Genomic DNA, 21,983 nt, shown 5'->3' on the forward strand with positions numbered 1-21,983 from the left:
AGAAGAAGCTGGCCTTCTTTCACAGGACCAAGCAGACAGAGGGAAGTACAAGCCTAAAGGTCAAAAGCCACAGCACACTTCAGGAACTCCAGCTAGGCACACTTTGCCTATCTTTAGACTGAAATCTGAAACCCACCACCACAACTTAAGATCCACCCAGTCACATTGCCTCAAGCCAGGTAGCCAGCAGATGCAAACTACAAACAATAAAGAACTGAATATATTGGGGGCCATCTATTCAAACCACCACAATGTGCTATTTACACAGTGAGTATGTCCATGTCCATAACTAAAAAAAATGTTGGCCTCAATAAAAAGAAAATAAAAGTAATAAATTAATCAACTATTTCATTCATAGCAAAATTATTGGGGGCTGAAGAGATTGCTCAGTGGTTAAGGCACTTGCCTGCAAAGCCTAACTCCAAAAGTTCAATTCCCCAGTACCCATATAAACCCATATGCACAAAGTGGCACATACATCTCGAGTTCATTTGCGGCAGCTGGAGGCCCTGGCATGCCCACTCCCTCTCTCTTCCTGCTGGGCATGATGGCATATACCTTTAATCCCAGCACCCATGCTGTTTTTCTTCCAGAAGATGCTTTATGGTTGGGCATTTTGTTCCAGCAACAAGAAGGTAACTGCTATAAGGAGTTCAATATAGCTAGGTGTTACATGTAGCTAATTCAAGTGTTGACATGGCTTGTTGACTGGAAATTCAGTCTAATCAATTACCTGGAAAGTATTTACGTTTCAATTTACCCAACTGATATTTGAATTAACCTTACATAGAAATCATAGTTTTCTCAAATAATGTAAGTCAGACTATAAATAAATTGATTCTATATTTTTTAAATATTTTATTTTTATTTGTTTATTGGAGAGGGAGAGAGAGAAAAAGAAGCAGAGAGAGGGAGAAAAGGAATGGCATGCCAGGGCAGCCAGCCACTACAGACAAACTCCAGACACAAATGCCACCTTGTGCAGCTGGCTTATGCAGTTCCTGGGGAATCAAACCCAAGTCCTTGGGCTTTGCACACAAGCACCTTAACCCCTAAGCCACCTGTCCAGTCCTAGATTTTGTTGTTGTTGTTGTTGTTTTCCTTTCAAGGTAGGATCTCACTCTAGCCCAAGCAGGGAGAAAATACAGAGGTTGGTGTAGCTGACACTGGCAATCAAGGCTGGACTATAAAGTCCCAAGGTCCACCCCCAGTGACACAACTACACTAGCAAGGCTGTACCTCTCAAAGGCTTCACCAGCTGGGGTAGGAGTAAGAGGTTTAGTAATGAACACATGAGGCTACAGGGGACATTCTGTATTCAGACTTCCACATTCCACCCCTGGTACCCAAAGACTCATGGCCATCTCATCATGTAAAATAAATTAAGTCCAACCTCAAGTATCCCCATGGCCTTTACCAGTACCACTGTTCAAAAATCCAAAGTCTCATCTGAGACTTAAGACAGTCTCTTAACTATGGGCCCTGGAAAGTCAAAACACAAATTACATATTCCTAGCACGTAATGCACTGTATAAGCATTCCCATTCCAAAATGGAGGAATGGGGGCATAGCAAGGAAAGATTGCAGTAATGCAAGATGGAAAGCCAACAGGGCAAATATCAGATCTTAGTTCTCTGTATTTGGAAACTAGAACCTGAAACTTGTAATAAAATCATACTCCAAAAAAATTAAGCTACTCCACCCCTCCAGATGTGCTGCTTATGTACTGCCCAGACAGACTCCACCCTGAGATAGCAGCTCTCCTTGGCAGCAGTGCCAAGTCCTGGCATCTTCAACATCCTAAGATCTTTACTGCAAGAAGTAGACAGTACATCTTCACAGATCCATGCCATGAAACCGCCCCTATTCCACGGTCTCCATGAGGAGACTTCAACCCTGCCTCACATTTCCTAGCCTCAGTGGCCACTCCATAACCATCTTGCGCTTCATAGCCCTCAATTTACCACACCCTAATGTGTTGAAAATCAGAACCTGATGGGCAACACTGCTAAAGTTGTTTACCTGGGGAAGGGGGGGTGAAGCCCAACCTTTAGAAGGAGAAAAATCCTTCAGTATTCTTCCTTCAGGCTCCCTCCTTTCCAAAAGGATTAGCACCCCTCCACCCCTACCAAGTGTCCCAATGCAGAGCAGCTGACCCATCCTCAATGGTGGTAATCTCTGAATTGTAGCTGCAGTTTCTGAGCCTGGGCCCTAAAACCCAACCATGCTTCCTTCCGTGCCAAATGTTAAAACTCAACCAAGCTTCCTTCTGTGCCAAATGTTACATCTTTCACATGCTCTGCTCTGTACTTTCCTCAAACAAATACACCAGTCCATTACTTCTAAATTCAATTTTGCTCAAGTTTTCAGTACATGGACAGAATGCAGCCTGTTTCTCCACAAGAACATCACATGAACTGCTCTCTGATTTCCTGACAAGTCCTCTTTCTCATCTGAAACCTCATAAGCAGAGCCTCTGTAGTCTACACTTCTCTTTGCATTTTAATCTTTTAAGCTCTCATCATAATTTCCCATTAAGTTCTGCTTATAGCACTGTAGAGATTCTCTAGTCCAAAGTTTCAAATACTTCCACATTCTGCCTGCAAACCAATTTCAAAAGACTAAAAGAATACCACATGGTCAAGTTATTTATAGCAACAGCCCCACTTTTCAGTTCTAATTTTCTGTAGCAGTTAACTTATTGCTAGGATAAAACACCCAAATTAAAGCAGCTCATAGAAGGGCAGTGTATATTCATGTTTTATAGTTTCAAGAGGAACACAGCTGACTTTCATAGCTCCACAGCAGCAGGTAGGAAGTATAAAGAGAGGGCTTGCTAGCACTTGGAATCAGCACTGAGCTACAGAATCCTGATGCTCATCTCTAGTGACACACCTTCTCTAGCAAGACCACTTCCCAAAGACTCCATGATCACAGGATTGAGTAGGAGGCTTCATCACAAACACATGAGGCTCTGGGGAACATTTCGTATTCAAACTGCCACACTCCCATTGATGTGGTATTAAATATTAACTCTCTAAATCCTAAAGCAACTTTCCATATAAAAGCATTTAGTTTTGTCTAAAACCAACTACCTGGAAAACAATTTAGTTGGGAATAGCACTGAATGAGATTGGGGACAACCTCTTTCAAATCCTTGTTCTTCTACCACAACAATATGATCTAGAACACTGAATATTACCCCTTGTCTTAAAAATGAAAGGAGACTGTCTATCCAAAGATTTAATCATTAGGAAACTAGGTTCAAAAATCTATATTGTATTGTATTTTGCTTTGGTAGAAGGTAAATAGTGTAGCTTAAAACCTTGAACCAAGTTCTTCATTTAGAAATATCTTTTGGATCTCTGTCCTTGAATATGTCCTAAGAAAAATATAGCTGGTAATTAAAATGATCAATGACAACATAAAAGTCTAACCATGTGTACATTGTTAAAGCCGAAGGCCTTCTGTTATATTCTTTTTTTTTTTTGAGGGGGGGGGTTTGAGGTAGGGTGTCACTCTAGCCCAGGGTGACCTGGAATTCACTATGGAGTCTCAGGGTGGCCTCGAACTCATGGCGATCCTCCTACATCTGCCTCCTGAGTGCTGGGATTAAAGGTGTGCACCACCACACCCGGCTTCTGTTATACGCTTTATATTATATTATATTCTCCTATCAATTATCATCCAAGAGAACTAACTATAAACTTCAAATCTAAGCTGGATATTTTCATTGCAACCACTGGATGGCAACAGACATTAATAGTCTGTTTATCAATATACATTTTTGTTTGCTTTATTTGACAACCTTTGTAATTTTTTTAGAAAATCAAATCAATAACAGGTAAGTAATACTGAGTTTAGATGTAAAAGAATTAGGTATTGGAATTGAAATATTTGAGTTTTGAAATATATATTCTGCTTTTGCAAATGTTTTGTATGCAAGTAAATCCCCAACAAGATTTCAGCATTATGCCAAAAGTTGTAAAACTTTAAAGTGCCTACCAGAAGGGAAGTATTGAGTCAGAATTCTGTGCAGATTTCTGTGTTTACTAGAATATGAAACCTTGAGCTGAATTATCTATTAATAGTCATGCAAGTTTTTGATCTTGATAATGAAATTGCACCTACTACTCACCATTTGAACCTTCAGTTAAATCCCACCCTCAGGCCTTCTGCCTCTGCCATGAACTCCCAGCCCATGGATAAGGCCTCTGCTTGGATTTCTCTGTCCAGGCCCCACCCTCCCGGGACAGTTAGCTCCTCTGTTTCTTCATCATACTGTCCATAGGCATCTGTTTTAGAAACACTATGAAATGAGATGTTACAGAGCATTTTCTACACTGGGTTGTCAAAGATTACCTGATCTCCCTCTTCTTCTCTGATGAGGAAGGTGGTAATCTGAATAGCATACATTACATTCTGAGCATCATTGATTCATAAGAACTGTTTTAACTCACCCTTAAGCCTAAACAGAAAACCCAACTTTCAGGAGCCTGATGTAAGCCTTAAAAACATTGAGGCCCTGGGGGGAAAATCTGACCACAGATTACCCTAAGGATCTTGAGCAACAAGCCTCCAATAATTCTCAAATTCTGGTGTGAATATAAGTCACTGAGGAAGTCCCTATTTAAGAATATTCCTCAGCCTGCGACAGATTTAGGAATTTGTATTTTAACCAACTGCTTCGTATGTAAGTGGCTAACCAGCCACACTTTGAGAAACACTATTTTGAATGAAAATATGATATGATTCTATCCAGCTCCTAATCCATTCTCCAAACTCAAACCTTTCCCGTAGAGAAAAAGTCTGTACGAATACAGTACCTGGCAGAGGAGAACCACCCTTTCATGACCAGGTCACTCAAAACAGACTGACCCAAAACACTACAGAGACAACGTAGATTCAGAAAGCAACAAGTAAACCAAACGAAGAACTATAGCCTGGAGCTGAAATTACAGACCCTGTGGTATGCTTCCTATATTCAGCCCCAGTTTGAGAGTCTTTTTTTAAAACTACCTTTGCTCTGATTTTTAACCTCTGCTGTCTTGCAAGTGGTTAACGTTTTAAAAATCTGTTACAGACTTCCGGTTAAGATGGCGGCGTAGGGACCACGCCAAAGCAGCCTAGGGGGGAAAAAGACCAAAAAAACTCAGCAAAATACACGTTTTTACTAAAAAGTGAGGTGTATAGGAAATTGAGGCGGCAGCGGAGAAGTAGAAGAGTTATAGAGCAGCCAGAGCCCGCACAGGCGAGATAAGCGGCTCCAGCGGCTCAGGCAGCTCGGCCAACCGCCGCAGCCGCGGCGCAGCAGAAAACCGCCAGACCAGCTCGAGCCGCAGGAAAAACCAGGTGCGGGATTTTCCCCTCACACCGCGCTCTCCGCAACTCGGGAAACGTGAGGGGAGAGCGGCAGCGAGCAGGGGAGGAGAAGACCGCGAGGTAGAACACCTGGAGCAGCGAGACAACCAGAGAAGCCGCGGCTCCCTCCCCTCCCCCACCGCCTGAACCCAGCTCCAGCGAACACAGCAGCGGCCCGGGACCCGGCCACGCCAACTTGGGCTGACAGCGGGACCCAAGCAGGAGCAGAGTTCGGCAGCAACTTCAGCGGCTCCAGCACCGGTACCAGCGGCCCCAGCAGCAGCAGACCCAGGAACGGCAGCGGCGGCAGATCCCGCAACAGCGGCTTCGGGGGGAGCAGCGGCGGTGGTCACGGCAACGGCAGCTTCAGCAGTGGTGGTGGCTCCGGTGGTGGCAGCTATAGGAGCAGCAGAGGCAGCAGCAGCGACTCGGTTTGCCCCGTAGGAAAAGCAAGTGCCCAGCTCCAGAAATCAGAACAGCAGCCTGACGACCCAGGCAGCAACTTGACTGAGACCAAAATCACCCAAGGTAACTGGGATTGCACCAGTGAAGGGTCTCACTGGTCACAAGCTGACTTGGATCCCTCAACAGACCAGAAATCTAAACCTCTTGTTGATAGAAGATCTGGTCATTATAATAACTACTCTTGCATACATACTCGGGGCTGTTTTTGATTGAATGTGTACAGTGTTTAGTTAAATTTTAGAATCTACCTGTATTTTATTCCACTCAGCCTGCTTAAATACTCCTATAGCAGGGAATCTCAACCCCTAAGAACATCTTTGTAGATACTCTGAGAGTCTTAAGAGCCGCACCTAATACCTTAAGGTCCTACCCTGAAAATATATTACATCAAATCAATTGATACAGCTAAGAATACACAGCTAGCTAGAAAATCCAAGCATAAACTTAATCCAAGATGCAAAAATATATACATTATAACACAAGAAACACTAAAAAGCAAGATGATATAAATCCACCTAAAAGTATTAATGCATCAGAAATGTCCTCCAGAGAGAAAGAGTTAGAGGAAATGCCTGAGAAAGAGTTCAAAAGAATAATTATAAATATGTTCCAAGAGGTCAAAGAACACATGAAAACAATCAAGGAAGAAATCAAAGAGGAAATCAAAGAGGAAATCAAAGGAATCAAAGAAGAGGCAGGACACCAATTTAATGAAATAAAGAAGGCAATACAAGACATAAATAGGGAAATAGAAATAATAAAGAAAAACCAGTCAGAATTACTAGCAATGAAGAACACAGTTAATGAAATAAAAAACTCTGTAGAAAATCTCACCAGTAGGATGGATGAGGGAGAGGACAGAATATCTAAGCTAGAAGACCAGGTGGCAGACCTAATGCAGTCCAACAAAGAGAAAGACAAACTTATAGAAAAGTATGAGTAGGAATTTCAAGATATTAGGGACACTATGAAAAGATCCAATATAAGAATTCAGGGCATAGTAGAAGGAGAAGAACTCCACTCCAGAGGCATAGTAGGCATCTTCAACAAAATCATAGAGGAAAATTTCCCCCAAATTGGGAAAGAGGTGCCAATACAGATACAGGAAGCCTTTAGAACCCCAGCCAGACAAAACCCAGAAAGAACCTCCCCTCGCCATATTATAATCAAACTTCCAAACACACAAACCAAAGAAAAATTATTGAAAGCAGTTAGAGAGAAAAATCAAGTTACCTACAAAAGCAAGCCCATCAGGATTACAGCAGATTATTCAACACAAACTTTTAAAGCCAGAAGGGCTTGGAGTGATATATTCCAAGTTCTGAAAGATAACAACTGTCAACCAAGGTTACTTTATCCTGCAAAGTTATCCATTCAAATAGATGGAGAAATAAAGACATTCCATGACAAAAGCAGGTTAAAGGAGTATTTGAAGACAAAACCAGCTCTACAGAAAATACTTGATAGAATCCTCCATGCTGAACAAAAGGAAAAGCACACATATAAGGAACCTAGAAAAAACAAGCTATACTCAAATACCAGTTAACAGAAGAGAGCACAGGTAGAACCAGTAACACACACACACACACACACACACACACAAAAATGGCAAACATAAATACACACCTTTCAATAATATCTCTTAATATCAACGGTCTCAATGCCCCAACGAAAAGACATAGATTTGCAGACTGGGTTAAAAAGCAGGATCCTACAATTTGTTGTCTCCAAGAAACTCACCTTTCTACAAAGGATAGACACTATCTTAGGGTGAAAGGTTGGAAGACGGTGTTTCAAGCAAATGGGCCTAGAAAACAAGCAGGGGTTGCTATCCTAATATCAGACAGGGTAGACTTTAGTCCGATGTTAGTCAAGAAAGATAAGGAAGGTCACTTTATATTGATTAAGGGCACACTCCAACAGGAGGACATTACAATCCTAAACATATATGCACCTAACATGGGGGCTCCCAAATTCGTCAAACAAACACTATTAGAACTAAGGTCACAGATAACACCAAACACAGTGGTGGTGGGTGACTTTAACACCCCACTCTCATCAATTGACAGGTCATCCAGGGAAAAAATAAACAGAGAGGCATCTGGACTAAATGAGGTCATAGAAGGAATGGACCTAACAGATATATACAGGACATTTCATCCAAAGGCTGCAGAATATACATTCTTTTCAGCAGCACATGGAACATTCTCTAAAATAGACCATATATTAGTACATAAAGCAAATCTTAACAAATTCAGGAAAATTGAAATAATTCCTTGCATTCTATCTGACCACAATGGAGTTAAACTACAAATCAGTAGCAAGAAAGGCTATAGAGCATACACAAAATCATGGAAACTAAACAATACACTACTAAATGATGAGTGGGTCAATGAAGAAATCAAAAAGGAAATCAAAAAATTTATAGAGTCAAATGATAATGAGAACACAACATACCAAAATCTCTGGGACACAATGAAGGCAGTTCTAAGAGGTAAATTTATAGCCTTAAGTGCCTATATTAAGAAATTAGAAAGGTCGCAAGTAAATGACCTAATGCTTCGCCTTAAAGCCTTGGAAAAAGAAGAACAAGGCAAACCAAAAATTAGTAGACAGGAAGAAATAATACAGATAAGGGCAGAAATTAATGAAATAGAAACAAAAAGAACATTCCAAAGAATTAATGAAACAAAGAGTTGGTTCTTTGAAAGGATAAACAAGATTGATAAACCCTTAGCAAATCTGACCAAAAGAAAGAGAGAAGAGACACAAATTAATAAAATCAGAGATGAACAAGGTAACATCACAACAGATTCCAGAGAAATTCAAAAAATCATAGGGACATACTACAAAAGCATATACTCCACAAAGTATGAAAATCTGAAAGAAATGGATTATTTCCTTGATCTATATGACCTACCTAAATTAAATCAAAATGAGATTAATCACTTAAATAGACCTATAACAAACATGGAGATCCGAACAGTTATCAATAATCTCCCAACTAAAAAAAGCCCAGGTCCGGATGGATTCACTGCTGAATTTTACCAGACTTTTAAGGAAGAGCTAACACCATTGCTTCTTAAGCTTTTCCAGGAAATAGAAAAAGAAGGAATTCTAACAAACTCCTTCTATGAGGCCAGCATCACCCTGATACCAAAACCAGGCAAAGATAGAACAAAAAAAGAAAATTACAGACCAATCTCCCTCATGAACATAGATGCAAAAATTCTCAACAAAATATTGGCAAACAGAATACAAGAGTATATTAAAAAGATCATTCACCCTGACCAAGTAGGCTTTATCCCAGAGATGCAGGGATGGTTCAACATACGCAAATCTATAAATGTAATACATTACATAAACGGGTTGAAGGACAAAAATCACATGATCATCTCATTAGATGCAGAGAAAGCATTTGACAAAATCCAACATCCCTTCATGATAAAAGTCCGACAGAGACTGGGAATAGAAGGAACATATCTCAATATAATAAAGGCTATTTATGACAAACCTACAGCCAACATATTACTAAATGGGGAAAAACTGGAAGCTTTTCCACTAAAATCAGGAACAAGACAAGGGTGTCCACTGTCCCCACTTTTATTTAATATAGTTTTGGAAGTCTTAGCCATAGCAATAAGGCAAGAGACACACATAAAAGGGATACAATTTAGAAAGGAAGAAATCAAGTTATCATTATTTGCAGATGACATGATTCTATACATAAAGGACCCTAGAGACTCTACTAGCAAGCTGTTAGAGCTGATCAAAACCTACAGCAATGTAGCAGGATACAAAATAAATACACAGAAATCAGTAGCCTTCATATATGCTAACAACAAACACACAGAGGATGAAATCAGAGAATCACTCCCATTCAAAATTGCATCAAAAAAAATAAAATACCTTGGAATAAACCTAACCAAGGAAGTAAAGAATCTATACAATGAGAACTTTAAAACACTCAAGCGAGAAATTGTAGAAGACACTAGAAAGTGGAGAAACATCCCTTGTTCCTGGATTGGAAGAATCAATATTGTGAAAATGGCAATCTTACCTAAAGCAATCTACACATTTAATGCAATCCCTATCAAAATTCCAAAGGCTTTCTTCATGGAAATAGAAAAAACAATCCAAAACTTCATTTGGAATCACAAAAAACCTCGAATATATAAAATAATACTGAGCAACAAAAAAGAGGTTGGTGGTATCACCATACCTGATTTTACCCTATACTACAGAGCCATAGTAACAAAAACAGCATGGTACTGGCACAAAAACAGACATGTAGATCAGTGGAACAGAATAGAGGACCCAGATGTAAGCCCAAGTAGCTATAGCCACCTGATATTCGATAAAAATGCCAAAAATTCTCATTGGAGAAGAGACAGCCTCTTCAGCAAATGGTGTTTTGAAAACTGGATAAATATCTGCAGAAGGATGAAAATAGATTCTTCTCTCTCGCCATGCACAAGAATTAAGTCCAAATGGATTAAAGACCTTAACATCAGACCGGAAACTTTGAAACTGCTAGAGGAAAAAGTAGGGGAAACCCTTCAACATATTGGTCTTGGCAAAGACTTTCTGAATACAACCCCAATTGCTCAGGCAATAAAACCACAGATTAACCACTGGGACCTAATGAAATTACAAAGATTTTGCACCGCAAAGGACACAGTGAAAAAAGCAAAGAGGCAACCTACAGAATGGGAAAAAATCTTCGCCAGCTATATATCTGATAGAGGATTAATATCTAGGATATACAAAGAACTCAAAAAGTTAAATAATAAGGAATCAAACAAACCAATCAAAAAATGGGCTATGGAGCTAAATAGAGAGTTCTCAAAGGAAGAAATACGAATGGCATATAAGCATCTAAAAAAATGTTCTACATCACTAGTCATCAGGGAAATGCACATTAAAACTACATTGAGATTCCATCTCACTCCTGTCAGATTGGCCACCATCATGAAAACAAATGATCATAAATGTTGGCGGGGATGTGGAAAAAAAGGAACCCTTCTTCACTGCTGGTGGGAATGCAATGTGGTCCAGCCATTGTGGAAAACAGTGTGGAGGTTCCTAAAACAGCTAGAGATTGATTTACCATATGACCCAGCTATAGCGCTCCTAGGCATATATCCAAAGGACTCATCTCATTTCCTTAGAAGTACATGCTCAACCATGTTTATTGCTGCTCAATTTATAATAGCTGGGAAATGGAACCAGCCTAGATGTCCCTCAACAGATGAGTGGATAATGAAGATGTGGTACATTTATACAATGGAGTTCTACTCAGCAGTAAGGAAAAATGAAGCTATGAAATTTGCAGAAAAATGGATGGACCTGGAAAGTATTATACTAAGTCAGGTAACCCAGGCCCAGAAAGCCAAGCGCCACATGTTCTCTCTCATATGTGGATCCTAGCTACAGATGACTGGGCTTCTGCGTGAGAATGAAAATACTTAGTAGCAGAGGCCAGTAAGTTGAAAAGGAGACATAAAGGGTGGAGAAAGGAAGGGAGGAGGATACTTAATAGGTTGATATTGTATATATGTAATTACAATGATTGTAATGGGGAGGTAATATGATGGAGAATGGAATTTCAAACGGGAAAGTGTGGGGGTGGGGAGGGAGGGAATTACCATGGGATATATTTTATAATCATGAAAAATGTTAATAAAAATTTTTAAAAAAATCTGTTACAATTTTTATTCATTTTTTGAACTGTACTGTAGATATTCTGAAGATTTGTGATTTCCTGGCCCTACACAAGCTGTAGCACACTCTATTTAAACAGCCAATTTTTGTGTCCACAACCCCTATCTACTTCACAGTATGCCTCATTAAACCTCCACAGATGCCCTCTCTGACCCCCATTCCCGCGCCAGTGTCAGCCACCCAAAGATCATTGTTACCTAAACACAATGACACCCCAGATCATGGTCACAGAAATATGTTAGACATAGCAATCAGACTGGGGGTAGAAGACAATTCAGTGCCATCCTAACCTCTGTGGATGGCTTTCTAGCAGCAGACAAAAATTATGTTTAATGACTAATGAATCAGCATTCAATCAAATTTTAGGAGAATGTTCTCTCTCTTGTAAATATTTTTGCATATTTTATAATCATGTTAGCAAAATCTGAAATGTCATTTATGGGGTATTAAGGATAAGATCAGCCCCAGTGCAATAGTTCTATTAAGTCAGACTCTGAAACATAGCTCAGTCCATTCACTCCTCTTTTCTTCCTCCCAGCTCCTGTCTTCTCATTCCTGCAATAACTTCCTAATCAATTGTCTATCTTCCAGGCTTGTCCTCCCCCAACACTGTCTCCCTATTGCAGCCAATCTGACGTTTCAAAAAGGACAGATCATTCCTTATTCTGAACATCTTTCAGTTGGTGCTTACAGATGCTTGGGCAGACAAACTCAGCACCTGGCTGTGTGCATCAAATAGCATCACCAGGCTTCCAATCCCATTTCTTGACACTCTGCCCTTTGCTTAGGCATTCTACTGTATCATTACCTCCCACCCCATTTATAGAATATTTCTAGAGCTTTCCTGTCATTGGCCTTTGCATTTTCTACTGCCTGTAGCTTTCTCTAATCAGCTCTTACCATAATTGATTCCTTTGTACGTTTCCTTCTCAGAGACCTTCCTGACCTTTATTTCTACATGCCACCCCCAGCCAGTACTCCCTCTCAACACTTTGGTAGCTTCCTTATTAAAGCCTTCCCCACATCAATCTGAATTTAAGTCAGTTAATGTCCTGCAAAGGGTGAATTCACATCTGTCTTAGTCACCACTACATTACTAATGTCAGACATGCACAGCACAGTGTAGTGGTTTAATCAAAGGAAGAATGAATAGATGAAGGTCTTGCTCTTAACACGCTACCGTACACTCGAGTGAAGTTTATGCTGTCTGTGTTTCAGGAGTGCTCTAGTACTGTAGAGATTGCATCTATGAGCCTTCTACCCAAACTTTAGAAGAAAGTGATGCAAGTGTTTGAAAGAAGGTGGAGAAGCCCCTGGATCATGTTTTGCCTGCGAATATTAGAACTGTGTGAGGTACAACCTCCAAGGCCTGTAAGTGAAGATGATTGATGTAAGGGATAAAGAGCCTTGATAGGGGTCATTATTTACTGAAGGAACCAAAATGTTTGCCATCTGTGAACTCTCTACCAGTAAGTTCAAGGTTGATTTGAATTCATCTTAGTAGCTAATCTATTACAACTCTCTCCCAAGGCCACATTTACTAATGAGTTGGGGCACTGAAATATCACAGAATACAAGAATTGTTTTTAAAATATTTTTATTTTTATCTATTTATGAGAGAGAGAGAGAGAAAGAGAATGTGTGGCACACCAGGGTCTCTAGCCACTGCAGATGAATTCCAGATGAATGCACCACTTTGCGCATCTGGCTTGCATGGGTTCTGGGGAGTCAAACCTGGGTCCTTAGGGCTTCACAGGCAAGTGCCTTAACTGCTAAACCATCTCTCCAGCCCCAAGAATCATTTTATAATCTTTATACATTCCATGAAGAAAAAAGGTCAAGAGTATCTGCTTGTATAAATAAGTGCTAGGGGCCACCACAATTTGAAGCAATGCTAAGGCTGAGAAGAAGCACTGTTCCCCAATACTGTGAAGCCATTATTATGAAAACAAAGGTCTACAGGCAATTCGAGCAATGCTAATCTTATGGAAAAGCCAGTGAGTAGAACTGGCTACTGGCATTCTCACTGCAAGAATGCATGAACCAGAAGAACATCTATCACTGGACAAAACCACACGCAAGTAGCTTAGTTGCTCTAAAGGGTCTAAGATGGGAAAGTCAATGTCTCCACCTAAGTATTTATACGCCCTTCACTGGCATGAGAGCCAGACTTTATGAAGCAATTATAAGCATCTTGTTGAAAACTGGCACTGGGAAGCAGCTGTGACAGAAGAATGTCAGCCCCCCAGATGATGCTAAAGTCAGGACCATGAAACTTTCCAAGAATCTTTAGAACCTGATTTGTGAACTAAATTTTTAAAAATATTTTTATTTATTTTCAAGAAAAGAGAGAGAGAGGGAGGGAGGAAATGGGTGCACCAGGGCTTCTAGCCACTCAAACAATCTCGACACATGTGTCACTATGTGCATCTGGCTTACGTGAGTACTGAGGAATTGAACCTGGGTCCTTAGGCTTTGCAGGCAAGTATGTTAACCACTAAGCCATCTCTCCAGCCCTAAGTCATTTTTGAAGCAAATAAATTTTAGACCATGTTTTCATCATGATTTGTTTTATAGGATTATTGGAAGAAAAGCTAAAAGGTCACATTTATTTTGGTTCTCTTCCAAATATTTTATAACAGGAGTAAGATACAGTATAATAAAGATGAGTCACAACTAACACCAGCAATGCCTGGCATATAGAGGTTCTTCTATGTGACAAGACCCCCTGTCTGGTAGTCTTCCTGTAAATCACTCTCTAAAGATCCTTGGAAAGTCCCTTATTTTCCTTTCAGCATCATCTGGAGGGCTGACACTCTTTGACCCCAGAGTGAAGCTTATTTTCCCCACTACGAGGGGCTGAGCCTTCCAAGCCTATGTTGCTGGATCTGGTCCCCCAAAGCAAGAAGGCTTCACAGAGGCTTGCCTCTCAGAAAACAAGACAGGCACCTCTCTAACTAGAAGAGATGGACACAGTTCCAAATCCCCCTTTAGTGTCTTTAATGTAGAAACATGGCATGCCTGAGGTATGCTCATTGACATGTATTTTACTAAATGCTCTGGCTGCTTAGATCATCTGCTTAGAAAAGAATTCTCAAGCATCAATGTACTTGTTAAAAATTCACACGCAGGCCCTGGCCCATTCTCATTCCTCATTCTGTAGCTCTGGGTAGAGGTAGAGCAAAAACTTGGTATTTGTAACAAACATTCTAGGTGCTTCTGAGGTATGGCCCATGCAACACAAAAGGAACAAATGGCTTAATGGAGGGTTTCTTACACTGGGTCCCTAGGTGTATCCTGGAGGGTTCTACAAAGAGCAGTTTTACTTTTATATGGTTAAAAATTCAAATATTGGGCTGGAGAGATGGCTTAGCAGTTAAGCACTTGCCTGTGAAGCCTAAAGACCCCGGTTCGAGGCTCCATTCCCCAGGACCCACGTTAGCCAGATGCACAAGGGGGCGCACACGTTTGGAGTTCGTTTGCACTGGCTGGAGGCCCTGGCACACCCATTCTCTCTCTCTCTCTCTCTCTCTCTCTCTCTCTCTCTCTCTCTCTTTCTCTCTGCCTCTCTCTTTCTCTGTCTGTTGCTCTCAAATAAATAAGTTAAAAAATTCAAATATTAAACAAAAAAATCATTCTGGATCATTGGGATAATAATTTTTTGTAACCAAATAATACTGCAGACATCCAGGTGTCCATAGTCAGATCAACACTGAGTAATTTTAGATTTATCATATAATAAATCTTTGCTCAGATCTAGCCTCTAAGGAAATGATCCAGAAGCGCCCCCCACACACACCCCACACTGGATGAGTGGAAGAAAACCACCTGCTCAAGCTTCCTGTGGATGCAATGCTTCTCCCAGGATTTTCATGACTATGAACAATGCTCTAGGGAGAATCCTTTCACGGACTATGATTCATATAAATACCCACTTGTCCATCTATGTAATTTACCTATTTTGGTGACCTGTTGTAGCATTTCTGTGGGATAAACTCTTAACATTATCAATGGTATATGACCATTTAGAAAGGCAATAGCAATTACCAGATTCCCTCCTAAAATAAGATTATTTGTTTTAGCAGTGTTGAGCATAGAATCCTGGGCAACATGCTAGGTAAGTGTCCTACCACTGAATCCTATAATGGTGGTTTGATAGTAAAGGTTATGATCTTAGAGACTGAATGGCCCTAAGATGATAGCACTTCAGTTACTCAGGAAGGAAAAGAGGAAAGAAGGGAGCTTATCTTGATAAGTAACATGGATGTAGTGAATTTAGGAAATCTATCAGATGTCCAACCAACAATGGAGCCGGGAGTGGTGGCGCATGCCTTTAATCCCAGCACTTGGGAGGCAGAGGTAGGAGTATCGCCATGAGTCAAGGCCACCCTGAGATGACAGTTAATTCCAAGGTCAGCCTGGACCAGAGTGAGACCCTACCTCGAAAAACCAAAAAAAAAAAAAAAAAAGGAGACGTGGGCTTGTAGCTCAGAGGAAAGAATGTCTTCAAAGCAGGAGATCTAGGAAAGGCCACATAAAAGACAGTGGCAAGAAGCCTGTAGGGTGAGATCTTCTCCAGGAGAAAGGACATGAGGAAGGAGAAAAGAAGACTCCAGAGAAACTAAATTAGTAGCATAAAAAGAGATCGGAGAAGAGGTTGGAAGAAAGAGCTCTAAGGAGGAATGAATGATCTCCAGGTGAGCTGATCATATGCTTGGTTTTAAAATATTTTATTTTTATTTATTTATTTGAGAGAGAGAGAAAGAAGAGGTAAAGAGAGAATGGGTGTGCCAGGGCCTCTAGCCACTGCAAACAAACTCCAGATGCATGTATTACCTTGTGTATCTGGTTTACTTGGGTACTGGGCTATCGAACCTGGGTCCTTAGGCTTCACAGGCAAGCACCTGAACCACTAAGCCATCTCTCTAGCCCTTGTCCTTGGTTTTACAGTTCAAGGAAATGTTACAAAGCTGGACCTGGTAGTGAAGGTATATAATCCCAGCTACTTGGGAGGTTGAGAAAGGAGAATTGCAAATTTAAGGACTGCATGGGCTAGAGAATGAATTTAAGGCCACTCTCAGTAAATTAGTGTGACCCTACTTCAAAAAAGAAAGAAAGAGAGAGGGGGGGGCGAGGGAGGGAGGAAGATTATCAATCAATATGCACAATATATTACTTGTACGATAAAAATTACATATACTCAATTATTTAAAGAAAATTTCTTATAGCAATAATATAAAGGCAGCTTTTGGTAATCTCTGAGCATTAGGAAGAGGAGAATGGACACAGAATCTTTAACTTCATTTTCTGTATAGCTTGAATTTATTATTATGAAACACATATTACTTCTTAACTAATATTTTAAAGATTGATCAGCACTATGCCACTAAACTAACTATTTTTATTTACAAGAACAATTAGACTGAAAAGTGGCTGTATGTCTAGCAAGTAGGAAATCAACAGTGGCCTTCAGTAGAATAGCTGAGTGTGACAGCTAACTGCCACAGGCTAAACCACTGCTTGTGGAGGTTTCAGGCGCATCAGAACCACCAGGGGAGCTCGTTAAAATGCAGACAGTTTTAGCAGGTTTTGAGTTAGAGCCTGAGACTCTCCATTTCTAAGGTAGTACCTGTGAGGCTGGTCCAAGAACCAAACATTTAGGTTACATTACAATGGAGTGAAAGATGCAGGGATCAGACCCCAGGGCAAAAGAAAGTGTATCCTTTAGAAGAGAATCTCAGAGATGGCCCCTTCAGAAGAAAGGCTCCACAATCACACAGGTTCAGGAAATACCACTAAGCTATCCTGATGGATACCACTGAGAACCAGCATTTTACTGAGGATTTTTAAAAAGGCCCTTCCTACTGACCTTCCTGACAACCAGAGCTAACCTTGCAGCAGTGACAAAGCGTCTACTCCTCCAGAGTCTGTGGAGGGAGCCGGCGATACTGGAGGGGTGCTGAAGCAGGAATGCGGGGCAGTGGAAGGGCGGGGCAGCACAGGAAGGAAAATGAAGTGTAAAGAACTGTATTTAGACCTCCTAACTGTGGAGGACTCTGAAAGGCCAGAAAGCTCCAAATACAGACAGCGTCAGAGCCTATGCTCCAGCAAGCCTGATGCTCTCTAAGGTCGCCCACCACTTGATGGCTGCCCCACGTTGTACTAAATCCTGCCAGACCCTTCTGGAAATTAAAGCAGCACCAGCCAGGTGTTTCCAAAGACAGGGGCAATGAGGAAGCCCGCCTGTGATGCACTAACTAGAATGCACTCTTACTACCAGCGTATGCTCCAGGGAACACAAGCTAACTGCAAAGCTGGCTTGGCCTCACTGCTGAGGGCAGTCAGCTTGGCATAAGCACCAAGCTGCTGCCCAGTGACAGTGATTAAGAACAGCCTGAGGGAAGCCAGGCAGTAAGGATCCTTTCTCACCTGCAGAGATGCTGCCACTGAGACAGAAGGAACCTCCGGGCTTAAATCACCCGCAGAGATGCTGAGTCACCTGCCCAGGGCCTCTGGGGCTTGGCTTCCCCAGAATGGCCTTTTAGTCTTTGCATAGACAGTGCAGCTGAGCAGTCATTTTCAGCAGTCATTTTCAGTGGGAGACTGGATTTCAAAGGGCCCCTCAGTGCAGAAGAGAGCAGAGGTCATTCACCCTGGTAGGCCTTAATCTTTTGAAGACACTGCCACTCTCTCCTCTGTCGCTTCTAAACTTGGCAGCAGAAGGTCTGAGCCATATGGGGAAACTTGTACAGTGATTCGGGATGACACTGAATTAGCCATAAAAGATGCTCTGAAGCCTTCGCATCCATCATTACAGACTTACAGTCCCTCAGCTCTTCATTGGGATGTCTGGCAAGTCAGTCCCAGCTGTTGTATGTGTCTCTCAGATTTCCTAGGGAAAGAAGTGGGCTGGCAAAATTCCCCCTTCTCTTCAATCCTCAGACTTACTTACTTTTGAGGACAAATATGTTTGACTAGGACTATGTGCGTTTCAGGAACATGGGGTGCTAAATGGAGATGCGTGCCGATTACCATGCAGTAACATGGACACAGTCTCAGCATAACCCAAGTTCAACTGTTTGTGTAACCTCTGCTGCCCACAGCACAACGCCCTGCAAGCTGCAGGGTTCCTGCCCCTCACAGTCAGGAGTGGTGGCACTACATTCAAAATGAGTTTCTATATTCATCTGACAAATACACATTCCCACTGTTAAGTCTGGCTCTGAATATCCTGCTGTCACACACTAAACATACTTGGAACTCTTGAGACATTACTGGAAGTATCAAGAGTCAACGGTTTGGAGCGGTCACTCAGAGGTACAACGCCTGCCTAAGAAACACAAGTCCCTGGGTTCAATCCCCAGCACTGTACCACAAGACAGAATCAATTTAGCCACCACATGATGACATACACACACACACACACACACACACACACACACAGGCTACCAACAACCACGTAGCAGGAGCATTTCATTTCACTCTTCTAGTTTCTCCCATTCTAATGTGTCAGCCTTCAAGATTTACTGCCATTCAGTGGTGGCTCACACGTATGATCTCAGCACACAAGAGGCAATTTATGCCGGAGGAGTGCCATGAGTTTGTGGCCAGTAAGACTTTGTCTCAAAAACAAAAGATTCGTGTGTTAGCTTCCAACCTATAATGCCTGTTTTTATTTGAAAGCCTAATTGCTAGAGATTAATTTACTGAGGTTAACAAAGTCACAGAGGAGAGGGTAGAGAGCCCTGGCATCATTTATAAGCAAACACTTCTACAGAAAAAAAAGGAAGAAGAGGTGGCTGGGAGAGGATCTGGGATACAGTTTCACTTAGAGTTTTGTTAAAGTTCTGTGTGAGAGTTCTCAGCCCGGGAGTTGGGTAGAAATTTCACTGCAGTCCATTAGCAAAGCAGAATAACTAAGACTCACTGATGTGTGTGACCCTGTGATTGCTTTCCCAGATTCCATGATAAGACTGAGGCAGGTGTAGCAGATGACAGGCATGGGAAGAATCAGGAGGATAAAATGTTGACTCTGACTTCTTCACTTGAAGAGTTCTTATATGGAGAACATATCACTCAACTATACTAACTTTAAAATTTATGTCACCTTAGGTCTTGTTTAGGGACAGAACCATTGGAAACAATTTTGGTCCCTGTCTTTTCTGACGAGGAGGTTAAATCCCCACGAAACAAATCTCTTGCTTTTTGCTAAGAGAAAGAATGGGGCTGAACTCCACTTGGCCGGTTTAAGAAACAGCCTTGGGCTGGAGTGATGGATCAGCGCTTAAAGGCACTTGCTTGCAAAGTCCGATGGACCTGTTTAGAGACCCCAGAACCCATGTAAAGCCAGAGGAACAAAGTGGAGAGCTGGTCTGGAGTTCACTGGCAGCGGGCCCCGGTGCGCCATGCATTCACTTTCTGTCACCCTCTTCACCTCTCCCTCTCTCTTTCTCAAATAAATAAATCAAATATTAAAATCTGGAGGGGAGAAAAAGAAACAGCCTTGACTGGTAATATGGGCAGAGCTAATGCGGGTTTAGGCACGGAGGGTCTTAGCCACATCCACAACTAGGAGACAGAAACTGGAAATGAGCCTGGATAATGAGGAAAAAGGCACCCCTTTCCAGGGGAAGAGTCCTGCTCTGGAATGCAAGGAGGGACAATTTCCCTGCTTCAGGAGCTCTTAGAGAGTACAGAAAAGCAACCATTAGCAAGTGTCTGGGGTCAGCAGGCCCAGCCCACGTGGTTCTGACCCTGTGGTTTGTTTACCTGCAACCTGAATGTTCTCTTCTCCTCCCACCACCCTAGGACCCGTTCTTGGGTCAGCGGTTGGTCTGGACAGAGGGCCTCCCTTGCTGATGCCTCCCAGCACCCAGTGAAGGCATGAAGTGACAACCCTGCTTGGAGCTGAGAAGCTGCCAGGTTACCTTTTTGCTTGTTGAGAAACGGCAGAGGGGGCACCAAGCCAGGACCTCGAGGTCCAGGGCCTTCGGTGGCCGCAGGACTTTGGTTGGAGCTCGCAGCTTCTTGGGCAGGCTTCTGCTGTGACTTGAGGCCCTCGGGTGCGGGGGCTCCATCTCCGGAGGGGGCCTCGGGGCGGGCTTGGGGCACATCCGAGGGGAAGCGGAGGAAGGGGCCGGGCTCTGGTCCTCTCTGGCCGGGCTCCTCAGCGCGCGCAGCGCAGCTCTCCTCGTGGATGGCGCCCAGGGCGCCCGGCTTCATCGGGGGCGAGTCCTGCTCGCGCTTGGGGCTCTCCTCCGAGGCCGAGGAAGCATCGCAGGACTCGATGATGAGCTCGCTGTCCAGCTCGGCCTCGCGCTCCTCCCTCAGGATGCTGTACTGGATGGACGGCGAGGCGGGCGAGGGCGGCGGGCCGGCCACGTGGCCGAAGGTCACATAGCCGGAGGGCAGCGCTTCCTCGCCAGCCATCGGGTCCTCCGACACCAGCTCGATTTCCGAGTCCCCGGACTCGGCGCTGCTGGCCTCGTGGTCCAGGGGCGAGGGCAGGGTGGGCAGCCCAGGCTTGGCCTTGGCCTCGGGTCTGTCGGCGCCCTGGCCCGCCGGCCTAGGGCTCTCGGTGGTTTCATATGACAGCCCCTTGGCTTCTTTGATGGCAGTTACCAACTCGTCCTCTGAAAGGCTGGCTTTTCCCTGGGACTCTGCAGCAGATGGTTCTGTCGTTCCACAGAATGAAGAAGAGCCGGAGAGGAGCACACACGCACAGACAGATGGACAGAGAGAAGAAATACAACAAAATTCCATTAGGGGAGATGTTTTGCGGTTGCTTGAGAAACACATATCTCATGAACACAAAAATAGTCTGTTTCCAGGGCTCTGCTGGAAGGACAGGCCACCTGAAAGAAAAGGCTAATTACTGTTGTGGCCCAATTAATCACTCTTTTACATACCTATTCCTTTCTTCATCTAGCTGTTTCCAAAAAAAAAAAAAAAAAAAAAAAGCCAGCAATTTCTTAGCAACAGAATTCTGGTTGGCTTTTCTATCTCACTTTAAAAGTCATGATTTTACTTTTATTTATTTTTATTGTATTTTGGTTTTTTGAGGTAGGGTCTCGCTCTAGCCCAGGCTGACCTGGAATTCACGCTGTAGTCCCCAGGCTGGCCTGGAACCCACAGTAATCCTCCTACTTCTGCCTCCTGGGTGCTGGGATTAAAGGCCTGCACCACCACACCCAACAAAAGTCGTGATTTTAATTTCTAGTTCATTTCTTCATGGGAATTTCTCCATCTTGCCACAGCTCCATCTGTTGGTATCTGCTGGGTGACAGGTACATACGTATGGAGCATAGGATACTTTGGTAATAAGTCCAGCCACTGCTTTACATTGCTGTACAAATTTTTCTATCTTTACATCTTTAAATCCATTCCAATCATCTTTTGTGCCCTGTTCTTTACATTTGCTGGATCCCTTCCCC

The 21,983-nt window shown here is 42.6% G+C and overlaps 1 protein-coding gene across 1 annotated transcript in view; it reads right to left on the reverse strand.

Annotated features, from left to right (window-relative positions):
* Window positions 1-21,983, reverse strand: part of Rtn1 (reticulon 1) — a 249,418-nt gene that overhangs the window by 98,884 nt on the left and 128,551 nt on the right. The window contains exon 3 of the mRNA XM_004649232.2: window positions 20,478-21,224. Coding sequence (XP_004649289.2) covers window positions 20,478-21,224 — 747 coding nt within the window. The remainder of the gene's footprint in view (window positions 1-20,477; window positions 21,225-21,983) is intronic.

Source organism: Jaculus jaculus, chromosome 7, assembly GCF_020740685.1.
Source record: "Jaculus jaculus isolate mJacJac1 chromosome 7, mJacJac1.mat.Y.cur, whole genome shotgun sequence".
In the NCBI taxonomy this organism is placed as follows: domain Eukaryota; kingdom Metazoa; phylum Chordata; class Mammalia; order Rodentia; family Dipodidae; genus Jaculus; species Jaculus jaculus.